At 47.0% G+C, this 25,033-nt stretch overlaps 1 protein-coding gene across 1 annotated transcript in view; it reads right to left on the bottom strand.

The window, feature by feature from the left end:
* Nucleotides 1-25,033, bottom strand: part of KCNT2 (potassium sodium-activated channel subfamily T member 2) — a 1,660,679-nt gene that overhangs the window by 1,189,687 nt on the left and 445,959 nt on the right. Inside the window, exon 10 of the mRNA XM_078650345.1 lies at nt 1,787-1,861. Within this exon, the coding sequence (XP_078506471.1) occupies nt 1,787-1,861 (75 nt within the window). The remainder of the gene's footprint in view (nt 1-1,786; nt 1,862-25,033) is intronic.

The raw sequence follows: 25,033 nt of genomic DNA, 5'->3' as shown, positions 1-25,033 counted from the left end.
AGGTTAATGAGCAAACCCATATGGAGGTACAGTGAATTGGCCAAGATCCCTCACCGGGTCACCTGTGAATTGAAACTTGCACCCAGACGTCCAACACTCCAAACTCTTACACAGATACCTCCTCCTCTTTTAATGTCTCTCATCCAGCCTACAAACACTAACTGTAGTTTACCTAATGAAACCAGCATAATTTGGAGAGAAGCAGAATAAGCTTTGCAAAAAGCAAGCATGGTGAAAGTTGATGAAACTTGTACAACAAGGTTGCAATCCTGAAGCACTAGCTAAATATAGACAATGCCAGACCCTTTTTTCAGTATGCTCCAAAAGGTGGTACTTTGTTCACTTCAGTGAGAAGAATATGCTGGATTTGTTGGCTCAGAAAAGGTGGTGGTGATGAACAGAGTGCCTGAATTAAGCAGACCACTCTTACCCAGTCCAAAGATCAGGGCTTGATCCATCACCGTTTTTTAGCTCACTGCACCATCCCAGCTCAGAACTTGGCTATATGCAAATTAGTCTGTTCCTGTCCCAGTGCATGATGGGAACAGGGCAAACCAAACTACCAAGCCAATTCTTGTACTGGGAAGGAAACAAGCTTCCGGGGACCGGTTTCTGCCATTTCAGGCGTCTTCGGCCCGGCTTGCTTGAATCCTGATGGTGCAATGAGCAAGGGACTCACATCTGAGTATACCCTTCCACGCTTATGGTGGACAAAATGATTCAGAAAAGGGGGTGGTGATGAACAGAGTGCCTGAATTAAGCAGACCACTCTTACCCAGTCCAAAGATCAGGGCTTGATCCATCACCGTTTTTTAGCTCACTGCACCATCCCAGCTCAGAACTTGGCTATATGCAAATTAGTCTGTTCCTGTCCCAGTGCATGATGGGAACAGGGCAAACCAAACTACCAAGCCAATTCTTGTACTGGGAAGGAAACAAGCTTCCGGGGACCGGTTTCTGCCATTTCAGGCGTCTTCGGCCCGGCTTGCTTGAATCCTGATGGTGCAATGAGCAAGGGACTCACATCTGAGTATACCCTTCCACGCTTATGGTGGACAAAATGATTCAGAAAAGGGGGTGGTGATGAACAGAGTGCCTGAATTAAGCAGACCACTCTTACCCAGTCCAAAGATCAGGGCTTGATCCATCACCGTTTTTTAGCTCACTGCACCATCCCAGCTCAGAACTTGGCTATATGCAAATTAGTCTGTTCCTGTCCCAGTGCATGATGGGAACAGGGCAAACCAAACTACCAAGCCAATTCTTGTACTGGGAAGGAAACAAGCTTCCGGGGACCGGTTTCTGCCATTTCAGGCGTCTTCGGCCCGGCTTGCTTGAATCCTGATGGTGCAATGAGCAAGGGACTCACATCTGAGTATACCCTTCCACGCTTATGGTGGACAAAATGATTCAGAAAAGGGGGTGGTGATGAACAGAGTGCCTGAATTAAGCAGACCACTCTTACCCAGTCCAAAGATCAGGGCTTGATCCATCACCGTTTTTTAGCTCACTGCACCATCCCAGCTCAGAAGGATTTGTTGGCTCAGCAGACTAACGTATCCACTTAAAGGGATCTGTGCTTGAGCTCATGGTCAAAGGTTTGAATCATGGTGGGTCCACTCAGTCTTTAATCCTTCCAATTAAACCATTGAGTTGAGTACCTCCAAACATCTGTTATTTTAGCACCAAGAAGTCTAAGGGTGACCTGTGCTTCATAAATACACGTTATATTTTGGTATGTAGTGAGGCATTTACTCTCAGCAGATATCACCAGTAACTGACTTACTGTGATGATAAAAGGGATGGTGTTGATCATCTCCAGGATGAAGGGTATTCTCAAAATCTGCTCCCAGATATTTCCCTGTATAGGAAGAAAAATGAAAGAATAAATGCAAGGCTAAAATGCATTCTTATAGGTCGTTGCAGAAAGCTGAAACATTTCCTAATGGAGCAATACATAGTTAGTACATCAAAATCATGAGTGTCCATCATGTGTTTGGGTATATGAATTCTATCAAGATGTATGGAAGAACAGCCTTCTCATTTTGGAGCAGGGCAAAATGATATTTCCATGAGTAAATAAAAATAAAAATTGATCAATTTTTTTTATAAATCCATGGAGACCTATACCATATATATTGAAAACGATTGATCACATATTCAAATGTGGATTTTATGATTGAGATATATGGGTGTTGAACCTTGATGGTAGTCTGAAAACATTCTTCTTCAGGAAATATCAAACAATTCGAGCCTGGTGACATTAATAACACAAGTGAAAGGAGCCACTATCGCTTACACCTACAGTTATGTGTCAGATGCCAATGCCATATACTCACATACAGTATCTATTCTATAAATACATAAGAATGCTGTATTAAGTTGGGGTACTGTTTTTGTAAGGGATTGCTAAACAAAGCAGAGTGATGGTAGTTAATGACTAGGAGGGTTTTCGAACATGTCTGCATGGAAGGCGGGCATAGATGGTGGATGCTGCTGGCCTGTTTCAACTTAGATAATATTTGCTTGTTACAAAACCATCTGCTGCTTCACTATGTAAATCCCAAAATAAAATAAACATAATATAACAGTAGGGGAATTACTTCAAAGATAAAAAAAATATTCTTGAAAACAGGACTACAGGAGCACATCGAGCACAACGTGTCAAAAAAGTAGTAACTCATGCACCAATAGAAGTGCGCATATGTGCAGGTGTTAATATGTGATTTTTTTCCAGTTCCCCAACATTCTCAGCTGCACATCTGGGGCCGTATTACACAAAGTGCCCCTGGGGCGCAATGTGCGTTTGCGCCCGCTTTGTTTGGCCTACTGCATTTTGGTATTACAGAAGGGGCCGCAGTCAATACTGAAAGCACTGGCACACATACAGCGCCACTGCTTTTTCAAGAGGCAGCTCCCTCGATTGTATGCCCCATGCAAACGAGGAAATTCCTTTGCTTTTGCACCCGCGCCGTATTACAGATGCGTGCGTAGAGGCAAAGAAGCTGTCAGAAGGCGCACTGATAGTGCACCACCTAAAAGAGGGTCAGACATCCCCTTGCAGGTGGGTGCAGTCACTCACTCCAACCGCTTGCAATAGGATCTCTAATCCCCTTTAAGAGTGCAGGTGGGTTGCCACCGGCACAGTAAAACACGGAGCAGCTGCTTCAAAGCTGCTCAGTATTTCACTTGAAATCACTGCACCAGGGGCAGCCCGAGTTCCTGTCTGCCCTGGGGGAAGTGCATTCAATGTAATAGGGCGCACTTTCTCTGTTTGCGCTCAGTGCACCTGTTTTAAAGTGCGCCAGGGCGCAAACAGGGAAAGTGCGCCTATACATAATCGGGCGCCTGGAAAGCTGTGCCAGGCACAGGTTTCCAGGCATACTACTGAGAATAATATGATAGGTCCTGGGAGTGTTATTCCCCTTGTACTGAATTATAAATAGCACAGAATTGCACACACAGTAGTTTAGAGCCTTATGTGTATAGCTACATTATTCAATGTTGAGGAAGATGTTCCCCTCACATGCCACCAAATTTAGGAGTGGTCTGTTCCCATTTCATCTTCGGAGGAGAATCACTCCGATCCAAATCTGAAGTAAACTTCTGACCATTTCCAGGGTATGAACGGATCAATTGAAGTTTAGAAATGCTGTTAAACATATTTATGAGCAACCACATCCTAGCCCTTGAATGGGAATTATGAATGGATATTTCTATGCGCTGCTGGAAGAAATCTGTGGCAGTAAATCCATTTACAAAAGCCAGGAATCCCTTTGAAAATTCAAATCATGCATGATTAGAGGTATTTCCAAGTGTTTGCAGCCAAAAATGCCTTCATGATGTGCCCCTGTACTGCTGAGTCTGAATTCTTAACTGCCATTACACATTGTTTCACCGATGAAATTTACAAGCTTTTTCATTAATTTGTTTTGAGTTCTTTGATTTGTACCATTCCAAGAGGTATTGCTTTTTTATTCAGTAAAACTGCATGTGTGTTTGTGTGCGTGTGTGTGTGTGTGTAGGTGTGCGCGTGTGTGTTTTACTCAATTCATGCACTCACTCAAGCACTTATCCACCGCAGGCCGCATTCACTTTTGTACCCTTCACTTACTCACTCAGTCACACATTTACCCACTACCTTGTATTCACTAAATCACTCTGCCAATTATTCTTGCCATCGCTCAATTCCCAGCTCATCTGTCCATGACCTCACGCATTCATCCTTGCAGCTATTGACTCATTCCCTTCTCCACCCTCTCACGTATCAAGGCGCATGCAAAAGCATCGACACGTGGACTCTAACACATTTCGTTAAGGTCATCCTACGACATCTTACGCAAATTTCTGGCAAGGTGCCGCACATCACATCAATGTGCATTGTAACTTTATAAGCACCATATGCACAGCCGGAGATAAGTTATACATGGTTGAGAGACACCGGACCAACCAATCAGGTGGCTTGGTGACTATATGGTTCACAAATAAAATAACCTGAGGATGTCTGGCAGGGCATGTACCACTCAGACTTCCACAGCGCTCTCATTAGCGTGGCTGTGTGTTCACAAGATTTGCAGGTAATGCATTGTGTAGGTGAGAGAGCTTGTGTGTGCTCTCGCAGTCTTTGTGGAGCTAGAATGGTAAGTAAATAGCATTTTGTCTTCAATTAAGAACCTAACGCTGACGTTGTTAATAAACAGGCTGGTACGTGCTTTTTTGCAGATAGATAAAATAAATGTCACACATCTACAAAATATTCACATCTTGAGCCACATTGTTTGCATGGTGAGCACTATAACTGAGGATGTCTGAGATGAGAAGAGGCAGTAAGCTGTGCCTGCCGACACAGGCAGTGATAGCCGGCAGAGCCTGGTCCAGAGGTGCATTTCCAACCTGAGCAATGTGTCCTTAAAAAGGAAGAATTACTTTTGGTGCTTAATCCTCATTCCTTGATACTTTCAGAGACTTTGTAAACACTACAGGGCCTATTCACAAACTGTGTTTTGTGGTACATTTACTAGTACTAAAATACTACTACAAAATACTATTCACATGCCTACGTGCAGAGGTCTTTGTCTTAGCTTCTCAAATCTTTTATGTGTGGATATCTCGGCCCATCTGAAGAGATCTAAGCACACGCAAGTATACGTTTTAGTAGTGAATGTAGGAGGGATAACGGACAGTGGTTGCTATATGTAGAATATATACTACTAAAGTTGAGGGGTTAAGGGAGGAGTATGGAGGGACAAAGGAAGGAATTTGGAGGTGCACAAGGAGCATTATGGATGGGTTTAGGGAGTGACATGCACCCACCCACATAGGAACTAATGTTAAAATGCATCATATTATTTCAGTGTTTAAAATTACAATTAGGTATTATTTCTTGTAAAAAAATTCTAAAAATAAAACATAATTATATATAAAAATATTCAGGGTAAAATATGTTATTAACTTTCTTTAAATACAAAAAATTCTATAACATTGATACTCATCAAAAAGTATTACATTACTGCTTCAAAATTTTGGGAACAGCGAGAAGGTTTTTGTTCACTGAGCGGAGGTCCCTACCTGGAACAAAGAGGGATATAAGGGAACTGATGTCTTCTGCCCCAAGCCCATGAAGGGTGCAGTGGGTGAGGCACAAGGCCTTAAAATCAATCCTGGCTTGCATAGGAAGCCAGTGCAGATTTGTCCTAATGGCTGAGCCTGATGAACGCCTTGGAGCGTCAGCAACATACCTTGCAGCCGCGTTTGGAGACGCTGGACAAATTGTTTGGTAATTCCTAAATAAAGTACATTGCAATAGTCCAGACGGGAGGCTATGAGGGCTACCGTGACCTGTTTACGGGCTTCGATCGACAGGTAATGTACAATTATCCTCAGGATTCGCAAGACCCCACAGAAAGTTGCGGCCGTCCTGCTGATCTGCTTATCGAAGGAAAGCGAGGAGTCAAAAATAACGCCCAGTTTCCGGGCTGACAAAGTGGGCGTGGGGCAAGCACCGAGAACAGAGGGCCACCAGTCCATCGACCAAATCCCCTGCTTTCCTCCAAAAATGATAACCTTCGTTTTCTCCCCATTTAATTTAAGGTAAATTCTTACCATCCACTCCGCAACTGCCTCCATGCAGGCTTTAAAATTCAGGGCAGTGATGTCAGTGGTTTGTGAGATGGAGACCATGATCTGGGTGTCGTCATCGTAAGATACGACTTCCAGACCAAAGGATCTAACAAGCCTGGCCAACGGTGTTACATATATATTGAAGAGCGTGGGGCTCAGGGACGAGCCTGAGGAACCCCACACTGCACAGGCTTGACGGGGGAGAGGTGGTTGCCCAACTTGACCCTCTGTTCGCGCTGGGTCAAAAAAGATGTTAAAAGGCTAAGCGCCGGTCCCTCCACTCCTATCTCCGCCAGGCGCCCAGCCAAGATGGCAGGGGACAGAGTGTCAAATGCGGTTGTGAGGTCGAGCAGGACCAGCAGGGCCACTGTCGACCTTAGCACGTATATTGTTAGTGACAACTGTCAGGGCAGACTCGGTGCTATGGGCGTTACGGAAACCATGTTGGGACGGGTCAAGTAGGCTGTCGTGATCTAAGAAGGCGCTCAGATGGGTATTTAAATGGGTTTCCAATATTTTTGCAGGGGCAGGAAGCAGGAAAATGGGGCGAAAATTCTTAAGAATGCCTGGGTCTAACGTGGGTTTCTTAAGAAGGGGCTTAACAATGGCCAATTTCCAGGGCTTCGGGTAGACTCCCTCAAGGATTGCCGGATTGATCACCTCTAGAAAGGGAGGAAGTAAGACATTCCTGCATTCCTTAAAGATTTTGAGAGGGCAAGGGTCAAGAGGAGATCCTGACATAAGGTTGTCCAGATACGGATTAAATTGTTCTAAGGTAAGCAGGGGGAAGTTGGTAAAATAACCACCCTGCGGAGTAACGGAAGTTGCAGCTGGAGAAAATGTCTTCAGGTCAGAGGGGGGCCCTAGGTCATGATTGAGGGCTTCTAGGCCTGAGTGAATGTCCGTAATTTTCTCATGGAGATCAATGGAAATTTAATCACAAAGGTCCTGTGAGGCCTCAATAGGGTCAGGAGATTGAAGGGCACACAGAGAATCCACAATTTTAAATAGCTCCCGGGGGGAGCTTAGGGAGGTGGTGAGCTTGGTGAAGTAAGATTTCTTTTCTACCAACATCGCGGCTTTGTACTCCTTGAGCAGTCTCTTGTGGATGTCTTTTTCAAGGGGGTCAAGGTGGAGTCTCCAGAGCCTCTCCTGCTTTCTGCAACCCTGCCTGAGCACTCTAAGAGTGTCTGAGAACCAGGGTGCTGTGGGACGTTTCCTTGCAGCATAGTGCTGTTTCAGCGGGGCCAGAATATCAACGGCTTTGGAAATGGCATTGTGGAGGTCAAGGACCGAGGTATCGATTCCCCTAGTAGACGGGGGCATGGAACTGGACAGAAAAGGAGCCAGGGCTTCGTTGTTTATCCCCCGAAAATTTCTCTTTAATTCCCATCTGCTAGAGTCTCCCAGCGCAGCGTTGGGAAGGGGGATAGAAAAATCAAAAGGGACGGCCAGATGATCTGACCAAGACAGAGAAAGGGGGGTCCCTATCCTTATTCTAGGGTCATTAGAAAAAAAACCATCCAAGGTGTGTCCAGCGGAGTGGGTAGGCCCTATCACTCTTTGTGTTAACCCACAGGAAGTCATGGAGTCCAACAGGTGGGTAGTGTCTCTGGAGGTGTCGTCCTCCAGATGAAAATTAAAATCCCCAAGGATAGTTAGATTAGGCCTATCCATGTAGGGTTCCAGCACTTGCAATAGGTCATGGCTAAAACTGGACCTAGGGCCAGGCGGCCTATAGATCAGGATGCCCGCAAAGGAGATTGTAGGGGCAAGGTTGAAGACAAAGTACATGGCCTGGAAAGACACTACAGAGAGAAATTCGATATGGCATTTTATCGAGGTTCTGTGAAGTATTCCTAGTCCCCCCCCTCTCCGACCCTGCCTATCCATTCTGGCCAGGGAAAATCCCTCGGGAATGGCGTTTAGAACTTCCGGCCCAGAGCACTCAGAGGCCCGGGTCTCAGTAACAAATGACCACGCGGTGTTTCTCCCCGAGATAAAGTCCCTAAAAGCAAAGTTATTTTTAACTAGGGACCTAGAATTGATGAGGAACCCAGCCTCAGCAGTCGGCAAGAGGGGCTCCATTTTCTCTACCCTAAAACGTTTATGGCGGGGAGCAGGGGGGGCAGATTGGTATTTCTCTCAAAGCAATGACAAAAGGGGGTATCTAGAAGCAATTCCGGAGTGAGCATGTTGTGACAGCTCTTCCCGGGGGGTTTTAGTGCAAGTAGCATCTGTGAATCGTAAGAAAAGCTAACCTGGCCGTGGTTGACTATCCGTACAGCCGTCCCGGCCTCCGGCGCCTCCATGGCGCTGACGGGCGCAGACGGGCTGGACTCTGGCTCGACTCCGGTGCGGATGCGGCGCGTCCGCTGATAGCGTCCGCTGCACGGAGTCATGGCCGTATCTTTATGTACTGATGACTAGAGCGCCGAGAGTGAGGTGTCCCACCCAAGATGGCCGCTGCCGATTTGCGCAGCCCGGGACCGGGGAAACTCAGCACCAAAATCGGCTGAGAACCACCCAGGGTGCGGGGGAATGGGGGTTAAAACTGCCTGAATAAAGCAAAGTGCAAGGAAATGATTAGGCCATGAGTAATAAAAATTCAATTAAAATTTAGGAAGCCCCACGATAAGATCAGTGAGCACAACACAGCATGAGGGAACACACACAACAAATTCAGTAGTTCAATCAGCACACCTCCCGTCTTCCGCCTCAGGAGTCAACAAACAGCAATCTCGTGCCTGCCTCACGAGTGCTCCTTATGTACTGACGACTAGAGCGCCGAGAGTGAGGTGTCCCACCCATGATGGCCGCTGACGATTTGCGCAGCCCGGGGCCGGGGAAACTCAGCACCAAAATCGGCTGAGAACCGCCCAGGGTGTGGGGGAATGGGAGTTAAAACGGCCTGAATAAAGCAGAGTGCAAGGAAATGATTAGGCCGTGAGTAATAAAAATTCAATTAAAATTTAGGAAGCGCCACAATAAGATCCGTGAGCACAACACAGCATGAGGGAACACACACAACAAATTCAGTAGTTCAATCAGCACACCTCCCGGCTTCCGCCTCAGGAGTCAACAAACAGCAATCTCGCGCCTGCCTCACGAGTACTCCTTATGCACTGATGACTAGAGCGCCGAGAGTGAGGTGTCCCACCCAAGATGGCCGCTGACGATTTGCGCAGCCGGGGACCTGGAAAACTCAGCTCCAAAATCGGCTGAGAACCGCCCAGGGTGCGGGGGAATGGGGGGTAAAACTGCCTGAATAAAGCAGAGTGCAAGGAAATGATTAGGTCGTGAGTAATAAAAATTCAATTAAAATGTAGGAAGCGCCACGATAAGATCCGTGAGCACAACACAGCATGAGGGAACACACACCAAATTCAGTAGTTCAATCAGCACACCTCCCGGCTTCCGCCTCAGGAGTCAACAAACAGCAATCTCGCGCCTGCCTCACGAGTGCTCCTTATGTACTGACAACTAGAGCGCCGAGAGTGAGGTGTCCCACCCAAGATGGCCGCTGCTGATTTGCGCAGCCCGGGACCGGGGAAACTCAGCACCAAAATCGGCTGAGAACCGCCCAGGGTGTAGGGGAATGGGGGTTAAAACTGCCTGAATAAAGCAGAGTGCAAGGAAATGATTAGGCCGTGAGTAATAAAAATTCAATTAATATTTAGGAAGCGCCACAATAAGATCCGTGAGCACAACACAGCATGAGGGAACACACACAACAAATTCAGTAGTTCAATCAGCACACCTCCCGGCTTCCGCCTGTCGAGTCAATAAACAGCAATCTCGCGCCTGCCTCACGAGTGCTCCTTATGTACTGACGACTAGAGCGCCGAGAGTGAGGTGTCCCACCCAAGATGGCCGCTGCCTATTTGCGCAGCCCGGGAAAACTCAGCACCAAAATCGGCTGAGAACCGCCCAGGGTGCGGGGGAATGGGGGGTAAAACTGCCTGAATAAAGCAGAGTGCAAGGAAATGATTAGGCCGTGAGTATTAAAAATTCAATTAAAATTTAGGAAGCGCCACGATAAGATCCGTGAGCACAACACAGCATGAGGGAACACACACAACAAATTCAGAAGTTCAATCAGCACACCTCCCGGCTTCCGCCTGTCAAGTCAATAAACAGCAATCTCGCGCCTGCCTCACGAGTGCTCCTTATGTACTGACGACTAGAGCGCCGAGAGTGAGGTGTCCCACCCAAGATGGCCTCTGCTGATTTGCGCAGCCCGGGACCGGGGAAACTCAGCACCAAAATCGGCTGAGAACCGCCCAGGGTGTGGGGGAATGGGGGTTAAAACTGCCTGAATAAAGCAGAGTGCAAGGAAATGATTAGGCCGTGAGTATTAAAAATTCAATTAAAATTTAGGAAGCGCCACAATAATGTCCGTGAGCACAACACAGCATGAGGGAACACACACAACAAATTCAGTAGTTCAATCAGCACACCTCCCGGCTTACGCCTCAGGAGTCAACAAACAGCAATCTCGCGCCTGCCTCACGAGTACTCCTTATGTACTGATGACTAGAGCGCCGAGAGTGAGGTGTCCCACCCAAGATGGCCGCTGACGATTTGCGCAGCCCGGGACCGGGAAAACTCAGCACCAAAATCGGCTGAGAACCGCCCTGGGTGCGGAGGAATGGGGGTTAAAACTGCCTGAATAAAGCAGAGTGCAAGGAAATGATTAGGCCGTGAGTAATAAAAATTCAATTAAAATTTAGGAAGCGCCACGATAAGATCCGTGAGCACAACACAGCATGAGGGAACACACACAACAAATTCAGTAGTTCAATCAGCACACCTCCCGGCTTGCGCCTCAGGAGTCAACAAACAGCAATCTCCTCCTTTAGGTGCTTATCTTTTTAATTACATTTCAGGAAACTATTTTTATTTTAAGCTTAATATATTCCAAATGATTTTATTAGTAATTTCAAATTAAGTAAGCAATGCTGAAATCTTTAATATTGTTCTGTTCTATATTTGAAGTGAATATATAACATTATTAAAAGTAATATTTAACACAGAAACATAAAGTTTTTAAAAGTTGAATAAACCTTCCATTTACTAAAGGCAGGTCTCCTCCCCAGTGGGAGAGCTCATTGTCTATGTGTGAAAAGTTACAAGAAGTAACTTTACACTCATAAGTTAGGCTCCACCCCCTGAAGTCAGGGGTGGGAACACATGTCAACACTTTTGTTTAACTAAATGGTGAATAGCCCAAAGTAGTAAAGTTACCCACGAGTGTAAGATTAAATGTACATGTGTAGATGTACTCAAGTGTAAGTTACCCGTTATGTATAAGCCCCTCAAACTCCTAACATTTTTCATATTCATTTCATAGTGGAAAACTGGAGTTTTAATAAAGAATTTAAAGCACTGAACATGAAAAAGAAAAATAAGATTTAGACTCTGAGAACCCACAAATAGGGGAAGGAGGTAGGAATGGCAGCTTCAGAAAAAGGGTGGAGCCAAGAGATGCATGTCACTGGCAATGCACAGTCTGCTGTTGAGATCTATATGTGTGTACACGTTTCTGAGCATAATACTAGTATAATAGCCTAGGTGACTAATGCACTTGAATGGAGAAGGATGTGCAATCCCATGGCCCTATGGTTGAATTGACATAAAATAACTTAGGGGCCTCATTTAACCTTTTGTAGAGGAATTATTTGGTCACAGACATGGTGGACATACCATCCACCTTATTATAATGGCAGATATCTCCTGGGAAAGCGGTGCTCTACATCAGACACATTAAACTAAAAGGGCCTGATTTAAAGTTTGCAAGACTAATTACACAGTCACAAAACATTGATACCGCATCCTCTTTCCATGTGCAGTATATATGTCCTTGGTAGTGTGATACTGATTTAATCAAGGTAAGACTAAGACCCCATCCATGACAAGACATACTTCCATTCTGAGCCCTTCCGTGGTGCTGAAATGCAATGACATACATCATCCAGAAATTACCAACAGGGCCCAAGGGGACACAGTGAAAGTCCAGCACCTTCCATCTACTGGTACACCAGTTGAACACAGTTTAAGTTAGTCAAATGAGCAGTTAGAAAGAATAATCAAAAGCTCTAGCAGAGATGGCGACCTTGGAACCAACGGGCATCTGCAGTGCTTATTTAAAACAAACCCCATGTACTGGTCGGACAGACTATTCTCACCTTCCAAACACATATTGTCCACAGAGACAATGCCAGAGTGTTGGCAGAGCTCTACTATCCACCCCGCCTACAAAGGTGGTAGCAAATCACAGCCATGTAACTACCACCCTATCGTGCTCATTCATAACAAGGCAAAATACTTTACCACTCTCCTTTTAAAAGACCTTAACAGTTGGACCTATGAGGTGGAATAATACGATGAAAACAAACCAGTTTTCGAACAAGCAACAAGAACTGTCTCAAATCTGATAGCTATCTCCCTCTTAGTGGAACATGCAGTCAGTGTTTGTTCCCTCTTATATACCTGCTTTGTTGGCTTCAAGCCTGCCTTTAAAATGTAATTCCGTATTTGTAAAGCACGAACTACTCATCCTTATGGGTATCAAGGCACTGAGGGCCGTCATGAAAATAAAGTGAGTCTTTGCCTAGAGCCACATGGTGCTGAGCTGAGGTGCCGCCGGGGATTGAACTGTGAACCCTGTGCTCCGAAGTCAGCTGCCCTGGCTGCTGCACCACACCTCTCCACCTCCTTTGATCAGGGCCCCAGAACCAATCTCTGGTCAAAGCTGCATCTCTGGGGCCTTCCACCTAAACTGCTGAGGTCAATCAAACTATTATACACAATCACCTGGATAATAGTATAGCCTTGGAAATGGGTCCCACCTCTCCAAAAGATCTCCATTCCAAATGTGTGATTGCTCATACTTAATTTAATTTGTACATTGCTAACCTGTCCCAAGAGCTGGATAACACCAACGCACACTCCCATAAGTTAGGTGGCGTCTCATTATCAAACGTACTTTATGCTGCTTACTATTAAGTAAAACAAAAGTCGGGTGTTAGAAACGGGAGTTCCCGGTAGGCTAGGGCACGCGCCAGAGCCAGGCAGAAACCCCCGGTCTAGTCAGGGCAAGGGAGGGACACCCTGAGGATAACCTATGCTCACCCCCTGGTAGCTTGGCACGAGCAGTCAGGCCTATCCCAGAGGCAATGTGTAAAGCGTTTGCGCAACACACACACACAGAGGCGACACACTAGGCACACCACAAAGGAGACTCCAGACAAGGTTATATAAAAATAGCCTTTGTATTATACAAACATTTAGAATCACAGTCATATACACTGTGCCTACAGGCACTAGGACATTATTTACAGGGGATTATGTACAGGGCAGTGCCAATCGGGTCGCTGCCAGAACCATCACAAAGAACAATCAGTAAATGCAAAGCCATCAGATTCTACTGGTAAAATAATGAAGGTAGTAACACTGCAATCAGTGCAAACCACATTAGGTATAAATCATGTTAGCATTAGGCCTACCCCCAATAGGCCTACATCACATTATGCATAACATTAGGCATAACCATATTAGTATTGGGCAGAATCACATGAGGCAATTCATTAGGCATAAAAACATTAGGCATAATATGGGGCGTCTCATTAGGCATGATCATGTGAGCATTTCAATAGGGAAAACCTCCTTAGACCAGACATAAGCCTAGATCACCATAGCATGATAGTAGACACAACATTAGCATTAGGAATGATCGTAGCGTATCATAGGGCATACAAATCACACTGTACAGAAAATCAACCTGAAGGGACTATACCCCAGCCTTACTTAGGCATAGAAATACATTATATCGCAATCATGAGACATGGATCACATTTGGCCAGTGGGAGCCCCCTTTGGGAACTCAATAGTCAGAAATGCCCAAAAGGTATAGCTGCCCACTCCTGCGGTGCAGCTGAGGAAGAAAAAGGCCCACAAAAGTACTGGTGATAACTGCGCAGGTTTGAAGCCCCACTCCAGGTCTACTGAATCAAGTCCACATGCCCCAAACGTTGCAGCGGCCCGCAGCTGAGGCGCTGCGGTGCAGCCCAGCCAAGAACTACTGGCACACCTGTGCACGTTGGAGCCCCACTCCGGGACTCTGAAGTTAAAAAATGCCCAAAGAGTAACAGCGGTCCGCTCCTGCGGCGCTGCTGTGCAAACCGAAAAGCACTGCCCTAGTTGGAGCCCCCTCTGGGACTCTGAATTCAAAGGTGCCCCAGGATGTTGGAGCGGCCCGCTTTCCCGCGGGACCGCTCATGCAGGACAGGCACCGGCGAAGTCCCACCCACCAAGGACTCACTCAGGGTCTCTGCATCAGGCATCGGCTCCCGCTAACCAGGCCAGCCACCACTTACTCACTCACTCAACGGGACTCTTATTCTCTGCACTGCGGGCTCGACGGCGTCTCCGGCACGTGCAGGGCTCTCCTCTTTGCCGCGCCTGCACGGGGCTCCCCTCTGCTTACAGGGAGCCCGCACCAAGGAAACAAAGTCTCCGGTGTTCTGGGAGAAATGTGCCAGCGCGGGGTAGGCTCCCGCCTGGCTTCCTTGCAGCCACTGGGCTCCCTCGGTACCACGGGAGACCCGATCTTCACTTCCGGTCGGCTTCCTCTTCGCGCCCCGCCCACAGTTAAGCACGGGTCCTCCGCTATTGGCTCTCCTCTCTCTCAGATGCCAATCACAGCCCGGCTGTCCCCGATGTCACGGGGGAAGCCCTTGCTGTCCTTTTCGCAGCTCCCGGGCTTGTGGCGGTGAATCTCCTCTTGGGGCAATGAGGGGTAGGCTCCCTCCTTAGATAAAGTATAGCGCGGGTGGGCACCCATTTTCAAATAAAAACACTTGCGGCATAAAGCGGGGCAGGCTCCTGCTTGTGACTAAAAAGATGTCCCCATGCGGGTGGGCTCCAGCTCTTCGTGGCAAATTGTAGGGGGAATCTCACCCACCGGGTTTCCCATGCAGCACAGCGCCGCAGGCTCCACGTGCTGCCTTCTTTGAACAAACTGCAGGCAGAGAGCGAAGTCCTCTGGGGCAGGAGTCCAATTGTAGCTCCCACGAGGCGCTAGGAAATAGGCACAGGCTGGGCAAGGGTCAGCAGGCAGCAGGGCAGCCCAGCCCAGTGAAGTAGCAGTTCCCAAGAACAGTCTAACCTAGCAAGGTGACAATCCTCCCAGCGCAGCAGCCCCTACTCCAGCAGGGTCTCTTCCAGGGTCCTGTAGATGGTAGAGGGGCAGAGTTGGGCACAGGGGCCAGCACGCAGGGTCCCGCGGCGGTTCCTCCTGGCAGGGTGTCCCCTCCACTTGAGCACAAGCACAACCCACATGGGCTCACAGCCCCTGTATTTATTCACCTCCCTGCCCTGCGTCTGGAAGGAGGTAGAAGTGTCTGGAAGGGTCTGGGGGTAGGGGCTTCTGGAAGGGTCTTGGAGGTTCCAGTCCCAACTGGCTCTGGGAGGGGTGTTAGTAGGTGGCAGAGCTACCCTTGTACAGGGCAGACACTTACCTAGTCAGGGACAGGGGATCTCTCTACCCACTACTCTAGATGCAGACCTCCCACTCAGCCTGTCCCTACCTCCCTGGAGCCACACACTCCTCACCAGCCCCGGTCACTTCTAGAAACAGACATGCAGGCAGGCACACAAGACACAGAAATGCCAACTTCTAAAAGTGGCATTCCTAAAATAGTAACAGTAAATCTGCACACACAATTGCACAGCATTTATCATTTCCATTCCACACATACCAAACATGCTGTACTTATTTTGTTTTATTCAGGAATTATCCCGTAAGGGGGTGGGGGGGGTCCCAATGTTAGCCTATGGAGGTCAGAGAGCGCACACACTCTGCACTGCTAACCAGTGCTAAAGTGCCCAGAGTCCTAAAACCACCAACACCATATCAGCAAAAAGGCTAGGAGGAAAACAAAAAGTTTAGGGATGACCCTGCAAAAATGGCCAAGTCCAACATCGGGTTACAAAGATTAATTTACACATTGCATGACTACACTGTGCAAAATACCCTGAAGATCAATCTAAGCAAGAACAAAATAGTAATATTTAGAAGGAAGTCAAAACGATTTGTTCATGGCACATGAGTGGCAAAATCATAATCAAGGAACAGGAATATAAATATCTTGTTGTACGAATGAACTCAAGAGATACCTATAACCTACAAAAAGAGTCACTATGACATATCAACAGCTTTCCTTAAGCAACAAAGTTGCTATGGGGCCCCAGGTTGGATCCTTTACTACAAGTAATGAGGGCCAAACTGAATCCAACAATGGCCTATGGGAGTGAACCTCTACTGGGTGGGACTCTTTACTCCTCAATAACCTTATCACAAAAATGGTGCAACTTGAATTTAGTCTTAACAATCGTTGGTGAGAGGGGTCTTACCTTAAATTATGTTAGAAGTTGCATTCTGCAAAGAGAGATAGTCTAGTTGACCTATCCTGAAAAGACATCAATCAGTCAACACATGGGTGTAAGAGGAGGCTAGACACATTGTTAGGAAGAGAAATCTGGAATCTCCATGTTTCAGAGTATGAATTTAAAAAGAGCATCAACAAATGTCAAAAGTACATGTCATGCCTAGAAGAAAAAACTATTTACAACAAGGGGTGGTGATGGACAGAGTCTCTGAATTAAGCAGAGTACTCTCACCCAGTCAAGAGATCAGGGCTAGATCCATCACCGTTTTTTAGCTCATTGCACCATCCCAGTTTCAGAACCTGGCTGTATGCAAATTAGTCTGTCCCTGGCCCAGTGCATCATGGGAACAGGGCAGACCAGACTACAAAAGCCAATTCTTACACTGGGAAGGAAACAAGCTTCCGGGGACCGGTTTCTGCCATTTCAGGCGTCTTCGGCCCGGCTTGCTTGAATCCTGATGGTGCAATGAGCAAGGGACTCACATCTGAGTATACCCTTCCACGCTTAGGGTGGACAAAATTATTTACAACAAGGGGTGGTGATGGACAGAGTCTCTGAATTAAGCAGAGTACTCTCACCCAGTCAAGAGATCAGGGCTAGATCCATCACCGTTTTTTAGCTCATTGCACCATCCCAGTTTCAGAACCTGGCTGTATGCAAATTAGTCTGTCCCTGGCCCAGTGCATCATGGGAACAGGGCAGACCAGACTACAAAAGCCAATTCTTACACTGGGAAGGAAACAAGCTTCCGGGGACCGGTTTCTGCCATTTCAGGCGTCTTCGGCCCGGCTTGCTTGAATCCTGATGGTGCAATGAGCAAGGGACTCACATCTGAGTATACCCTTCCACGCTTAGGGTGGACAAAATTATTTACAACAAGGGGTGGTGATGGACAGAGTCTCTGAATTAAGCAGAGTACTCTCACCCAGTCAAGAGATCAGGGCTAGATCCATCACCGTTTTTTAGCTCATTGCACCATCCCAGTTTCAGAACCTGGCTGTATGCAAATTAGTCTGTCCCTGGCCCAGTGCATCATGGGAACAGGGCAGACCAGACTACAAAAGCCAATTCTTACACTGGGAAGGAAACAAGCTTCCGGGGACCGGTTTCTGCCATTTCAGGCGTCTTCGGCCCGGCTTGCTTGAATCCTGATGGTGCAATGAGCAAGGGACTCACATCTGAGTATACCCTTCCACGCTTAGGGTGGACAAAATTATTTACAACAAGGGGTGGTGATGGACAGAGTCTCTGAATTAAGCAGAGTACTCTCACCCAGTCAAGAGATCAGGGCTAGATCCATCACCGTTTTTTAGCTCATTGCACCATCCCAGTTTCAGAACCTGGCTGTATGCAAATTAGTCTGTCCCTGGCCCAGTGCATCATGGGAACAGGGCAGACCAGACTACAAAAGCCAATTCTTACACTGGGAAGGAAACAAGCTTCCGGGGACCGGTTTCTGCCATTTCAGGCGTCTTCGGCCCGGCTTGCTTGAATCCTGATGGTGCAATGAGCAAGGGACTCACATCTGAGTATACCCTTCCACGCTTAGGGTGGACAAAATTATTTACAACAAGGGGTGGTGATGGACACTCTGGCATGATTATAAACTCCTTTGGTGATAAAAGACCACAGGCCTAGGGAACAGGTACGTTTAAGTCTTCAGAAGGGTTACGTTTATGTCACTGAGGTTTGGGACTTCCTAGCTCTAGGAAATACTCCCAAGTGGCTGTGAATGAGTGAAGGAAAGAAATCAAATGTGTAATCCATATTGTCTGCATTTACACAGCCCTACAAAAGGAAAGGAAGGGCCTCCTATGCAGTCAATATAATGACTTAGGAATTCAGTCATGTAGGCACACCGTTATCGAGGCCCTGAACCCAAACACTACTGCGTTGAATGTTAAATTGATTACATTTCTAGGAATAGCATCTAAAAAAGTTAGGAAATACCTGACAGGGATTCCAAAATCCCCCATTATCCACAAATTCCAACATACCAGGCCCCCGCATGACTACAGGGCCACAATGGAGACCGCAGGTAGCTGGTCCAGAGTGAGTCCAGTCAGCAAATGTCTACAGGGACGGAAATCGTGTATTGAATTAATACCCGCTTCTACAGTATCCATTCTAGTCTCACAGCAGCTGTGCAGCCATCCATGTATAATTATGCTTCAGCTTAAGTGTTTTTTATGTCTAGAGAGTTTTTACATGTGAGAGCTGAAGTAGCCTTTTTTAATAGATAAACTGCCATTTTAGCAAAGTTGTTTACTTTTTATTCATGTTTTGTACGAATATTGCTGTTTAATGTAATGGTTTTAAATAATCATGCATTATTTATAATTAATAATGATGTACATAAGAATTCTTTTAGAAATTGATATGGACCTGAATTGTAAATATTTTTGTACATTTAACTGTATTTCAGAAAGTAATTTGGAATTGTAAATTATAGATATTATGATTAAAAAAATCAAATTTTCTAGTTATTTATGCAGACAAGAAAAATATATTACACTGAATAATCTGAAACTAAGGCAGATTTTTAGCATTATTTTCTTGATAACTATGGAAATTAATTTTAATGTTCCTAGGGATGGACATGAGGATTAGGAAGGAAGTGACAAAATACTTAAATCCGTGAGCATTTACAAACCACTTCAATACGTTTCATTCGCAAATAATAGACTGGACTTTAGTGCCAGCAAAACAATACATAACTTAAAATTGGGCATGAAGACACCCAAACACCCTCATATGTTTGGGGGTTGTAGACAACATAATTATTTCGGGAAAAGCAATTCTGGGGAGGATTCTTTCATGGGTGGATGACAACCACATATTGTCCGAGATGCAGGCTGGGTTCAGGAACAATTGAGCAAGTCTTCAGACTCCTGTTACTACATTGGAAGGTGGTGGTGCTGGGCAAGGGCAGTCTTTACCTGGCCTTTATAGACCTAAAGACTGCCTTTGATCTAGTTCCTAGGGAGGAACTCTGGAGGGTGTTGTACGGTCTTGGGATGCCCCCTTACATCTTGAACCTCCTCATGAAATTGCATAATGTCAACTATGCCCAGGTTAGATGGGGTTTGAATGGGGAGAAGACCGATAAGATCCGGGTTGAGAGGGGTGTCCGGCAGGGATGCGTTCTAGCTCCCACCCTATTCTCACTCTATGTGAATGGGGTGGTAGAGCATCTGCTTGAAGAACCAGCAGACGCCGCCACATTGGGCGGCGTTAAGATCCCTACCCTGTTGTTTGCCGACGACACCCTTCTCATCTCGAAAACTCCCCAAGGCCTCCAGAATCTTCTGAACCGGTTTCAGGATTTTTGTGTTAACAGAGGAATAGTCATAAATGTGGACAAAACTAAATATCTAGTCATGCACCCTCCCAGGAAACTTGGTAGCCCCCCCATCCTGAATTCTATCCCTCTTGAAAAAGTTTCAGAATTTGACTACCTAGGAATACGTTTGAGTGATGGTATGAACTAGACTCCCCACATTAATAAAATGACTCTGGGTCATAAAAGGGTGGGGGGAGCCTTGTTAAAGGAGTATAATATTTCATCTAAACACTGTGTAGCTCCGATAATTGATATATACAAGGCTAGAGCAGTATCTGCATCACTTTATGGAGCTGAGTTATGGGGTCTGGGCAATATGGAGTCTCTGTCTAAGGCTGAGAACAAATTTATTAAGGACCTATTGGCAATCCCGATGAGCACCCCGACAGTCCCGGTGCTTATGGACGCAGGCTGTAAACCAATCAAGGACTTGGCCCGCCTCCGGCCTCTCTTATTGTGGGCCCGCCTGTGGAGGGTTCCGGAACTAAAATCCTATGCAGACGGGCTGGTAGAGGTAATGCATTCGGATGGCTGGCAGAAGATTAAATGGCTAAGGGACATTAAACACCTGCTTGGGGACCTGGGATTGGGTTCATGCTGGTCCACACACTCAGCTCCCCCGAAGGAGTCTCTGAAAAAAATATATTGGGAATGGGTTTCCTCAAAGCTCATCAGCAATCAGCATCACTGCAATTCCACCGCAGCTTACTTGAGAATAAAGGATGTTGTTGCCCTTGAATCCTTTTTGGACATTATTACCATCCCAATGGACCGGGCCCTATATATTAAATTTAGACTAGGGACCTTACCCTTAGCCGATCTCGTCTCCAGATGGAACTTGAATAAGCTGGTATCACGCAATTGTGCCCTGTGTACTGACAGACCCGAAACTGTGGCACACTTCCTCCTTGAATGCCCGGACTATGTGCGCCCCAGATCCTATTGGCTCAAACCACTTTGTAAAGCGATGGGTATTCGTCACCATTCAGTGGCTTTACGTATTTTACTGACTGATACAGCTTCCCCCATTGTTTGCGCTGTTTCAAAAATTTTAAAATGGGCCTGGTTGATTCGCTTAAAAAGACTGTCTATATCGATTTAATGCTTTTTAAATTTATTTATTATGTTCCATAGTCACTCTTACTTGATGTTTCTTATGTACAGTCTATGTTTTACGATGTGCTGTTTTATATATTTTTGTGTAAAGCTTTTATGATATAAGCATATCGAAATAAAGCTATCAACAACAACAACATAATTATTTTATCAGCACAGTAAACTGTAGATATTAATAAAAAGTAATTACTGTAGAGTTGAGCTAAATTCTCTCCATTAAGGAGGGCAGGTGGCCCATGGGACCCTCCATATAGTCATCTCTATTGAGTGCATTAAATGTTTGCTTCCTCACAAGCATTGGGTACTCTGCGTGTCGCCTGAGGCCTCTTTGCCCCAGTACAAGGCATCCGCAGCAGGAGCCAGAACAGGACAAAGTGATTCCTTCATTTGCATCCTGGCTTAACCGGACCCCAGGACTTTGTGCTGCGACCAACTTGCTTTGCTTTTGCCTCCTGAGCCCCCGGACACTGTTCGCCGGACCCGCTCTGCGGGTCCCGCTTCACAAAGGCACTCAGCGGGGTCTGTGGCAGTGATACAGGGCTGCGAGCGTGACGGCAGGGACTCCATCTACCAGGAGTCCCTGCGTGGCCAATAGTTGACACCTGGCCCGCTCTCCCTGCAAGCCACGCCCCCAGCGCACCCGCTGCCTGAAAGTCAGCCCTCCCTTCCTGTTCTGATGGAATTCTCCTTCATTTGCATCCTGGCTTAACCGGACCCCAGGACTTTGTGCTGCGACCAACTTGCTTTGCTTTTGCCTCCTGAGCCCCCGGACACTGTTCGCCGGACCCGCTCCGCGGGTCCCGCTTCACAAGGGCACTCAGCGGGGTCTGTGGCAGTGATACAGGGCTGCGAGCGTGACGGCAGGGACTCCATCTACCAGGAGTCCCTGCGTGGCCAATAGTTGACACCTGGCCCGCTCTCCCTGAAAGCCACTCCCCTGGCGCACACGTACATAACCAGTCCTACACCCGCGCACGCGGGACACGAGCGGAACAAAGCGCGGAGCGAAGCCCGGGCAAAGGGCGGGCCGTTTGAGGCCGTTCGAGGACGGGAGAGACCGGGACCGAGTCCCCCCCCCCTGGTTGGACTTTTTGTACCATCTCATCCCCCACAAAGACCGGATCATACAGACGTCGGAATGAGCACCAGGGAAACAAGGAGTAAATCTTCGCTGGCTGCGGCAGGAGCCGCCAAAGGTACCATTGACAATTATTTTGTAAAAGCTGGAACACTTTTGATTGAGGACATTGCTGTGCTTGAGAGACGTATTTCCCAGGAAATTGATTGGGTAAGGAGATCATCAATGGGCCCATTGGCTCTAGCCAAGACTCCTGATGGAAGGCTAGAGGCCAGCAACCACACGAACGGGGGATCGGGGGTCAATCAGTCACTCACTAACTTAGACCTTACAAAGGAGGTTTCAAGTGATTTTGAGGACATGAGCTTAATGACCCTTCCGACGGGCCAAATACCAAAAACCCCACTTCAACCATCTGGCCATGAACCGGCCAAAGCCACCACTAGTGAGAAAGTTTCTGATCTTTTAAGGGGAGCTAGGGAAGGAGCTATCCAAAAAAAAAAGAAAGGGGGCCAAAGTAAGGGAGGGAGTAAGGTAAAAACTCCTAAGTTTAACCCCGTACCGGACACTACTAGTCCTAGCAATATCAGTTTGGGCCACTCACTAGAGGACAGAGTAGTGGTCCCACCTATCGTCATTGCATCTATGGATACACCATCTCATTCCAATACATCACTGGAATCCTCTAGCGAGGACATCACACTCGCAGACATAGGTGCACTCCTTAGGTCTTTCATAAGCCCTTTAGAAGCCCGCCTGATAAAGATTGAAGCTAGGCTGGTTAACATTGAAAAATCTACAGTCCAGCTAGCAGATAGCTTGAAATCAGTAAGCAAGGGAGTCAAAGGGGGTTAGACCCAAAGCCTAAAAAGGGCGTTGACCTAACAACCACGACGAAGAAGGCCCAGCTACCCCTCAACAAACGCAATACAAACCTAATCAAAATAAGATCCCTCAACCCTTGGCTAACGCAAACACAATCAACCCACCTACACAAACCCAGGCACCACTACTTCCACCTCCAAACACAATCTCACATCCTAAAGATACTGCCATTCCCTCTAATAAGTCACAGAGAGAGCTGCAACCCCCTGATAATACGCAAAATAATGCCCGCAAAGTTAAACCTGTGAACTTACCACCTGAGGCGTCCCCCTATACAGTAATTCTAGCGGGGGTACCCGAGCTAAAATCCACCGCCATAGAGACGACTGCCTCCCTCAAGTACAAAGTTATCAATTGGTTGTCTACATACAGACCTCTCCCACAAGGCACAATTCGTGATATTCTTATGGTAAGACGGGCAACTTGGGTAGGAAACATGAAAAAAACAATCAGTGGCGATTGCGTCCTGGTTAGTTTCAGAGAACCCAGTACGGCCTCTTACATTAGCAGTTGGGCCCCCGACGAACAAGGGACCCACATCCAGCCCCTCCCCCTCTCATTCTTCTATCCATTGAGTACGTATACAATAGAAGATCAGAGATGGGGGAACCATCAAGAAATGGCGGGAGAAGGGGAGAGTAACAGTGGAGGGAGGAGGGACCCCTACTACCATAGGAGAATGGCGCCAGAGCATTTACCCTCATACGGCGACGAGGAGGCCTGGGAGTTTAGCACCAGGAGGGGGAGGGATGGGGGGGGAGATAGAGAGGAGTTCCCAGGCCCTTCAGAATCCACAAGCCAGTCTACCCGCCCACCTTTAATAGGTACAGCAGCCTTGAAATGGCTGATTGACAGCTCAAGTCCAAAGGTAGAGACCAGCACCATTTCTATTCTAAAGATGATAGTGAGGATAGAACCATCCCCCCTGAACAAGCCCCGGCTCCATGGGAACAGATAGTCGAGCCCAATGAGCTTGTACACTACGGAGATCCCGCCCATTCTATAGAAGAAAAATCTGGTAATAGAAGGAATTCAGGGGCAGCTCTGGGGGAACCGTTACAACATCTAATGGCAAATTTGGGTACAAGCAAGAACAACAATTCTGACATCCAGCCACCCACAAGGCCTCCAACATTGAACTTGATTTCATGGAATGTAGCTGGGTTAGGTAATAAAATGGATTGTCAGGAATGGGCTTCCTTTATCAACTCTAAAAGCATCTGCCTGTTTCAGGAAACCTGGGCAAGAGAGGAGTATACGTGCCAGGGGTTTGCAGTATTTTCAAAACCTGCTAAATGGGGGGGTAGGGGTCGACCGTCGGGAGGGCTGGCAATTTGGGTAGCTTCCCAATTGGGCTGTCAGGCCAGATGCCTAACTGTGGATTCAGATGATATATTAGCCGTCTTGTTAGAATGGCCAAATTCCTCCAAACTGGCGATAATAAACGTCTACTCGAGACCAGTAGCCATAGCACGAGAATCGAATACTATCGAGGAACTCTCCGCCTTCTTAAGCGAAATTCCAAGGGAGCTCCAATATGTGGTTGGAGGGGACCTAAACTTGCATTATGAGCCATTGCCCGGCCTTCTTGATGGACCCTCCCTAGAGGAGGATTCAAGATGGTTGGTACCTGCTACGGTGGCATCCCCACCAAGCGCTTGGACCTCACTCGCTCTCTAGATAACCGCCCTCACTCTTAATCACGGCCTTAGGGCCTGTAATGGGCGTACTAAATCAGATATGCCAAGCAAATGTACCTTCAATAAGGCAGGAAGCGAATCCAGATTGGATTATGTCCTAGTCCAATTGTCATCTTGGTCACGAATTATCGATTTTAGGGTAATTGAAAGATTGGACAGTGACCACAATGCCCTGGAACTTGAATACGCCATGCCCGGGAATGTGGACATGGGACAGGATGAACAAAGGGCAAGGACAGGGCTACTCCTGGAGAACAACAGAAGGAGAGTAAGATGGGGAAAATTGGTCACAAGTGGCGTCAAGCTACCTAGGCTCTATGCCAGAATTATCCCAGTGCT

Source organism: Lissotriton helveticus, chromosome 1_1, assembly GCF_964261635.1.
Source record: "Lissotriton helveticus chromosome 1_1, aLisHel1.1, whole genome shotgun sequence".
Taxonomy (NCBI): domain Eukaryota; kingdom Metazoa; phylum Chordata; class Amphibia; order Caudata; family Salamandridae; genus Lissotriton; species Lissotriton helveticus.
Note: the sequence above shows the minus strand (reverse complement) of the source record. Positions and strands in the feature narration are given on the sequence as shown.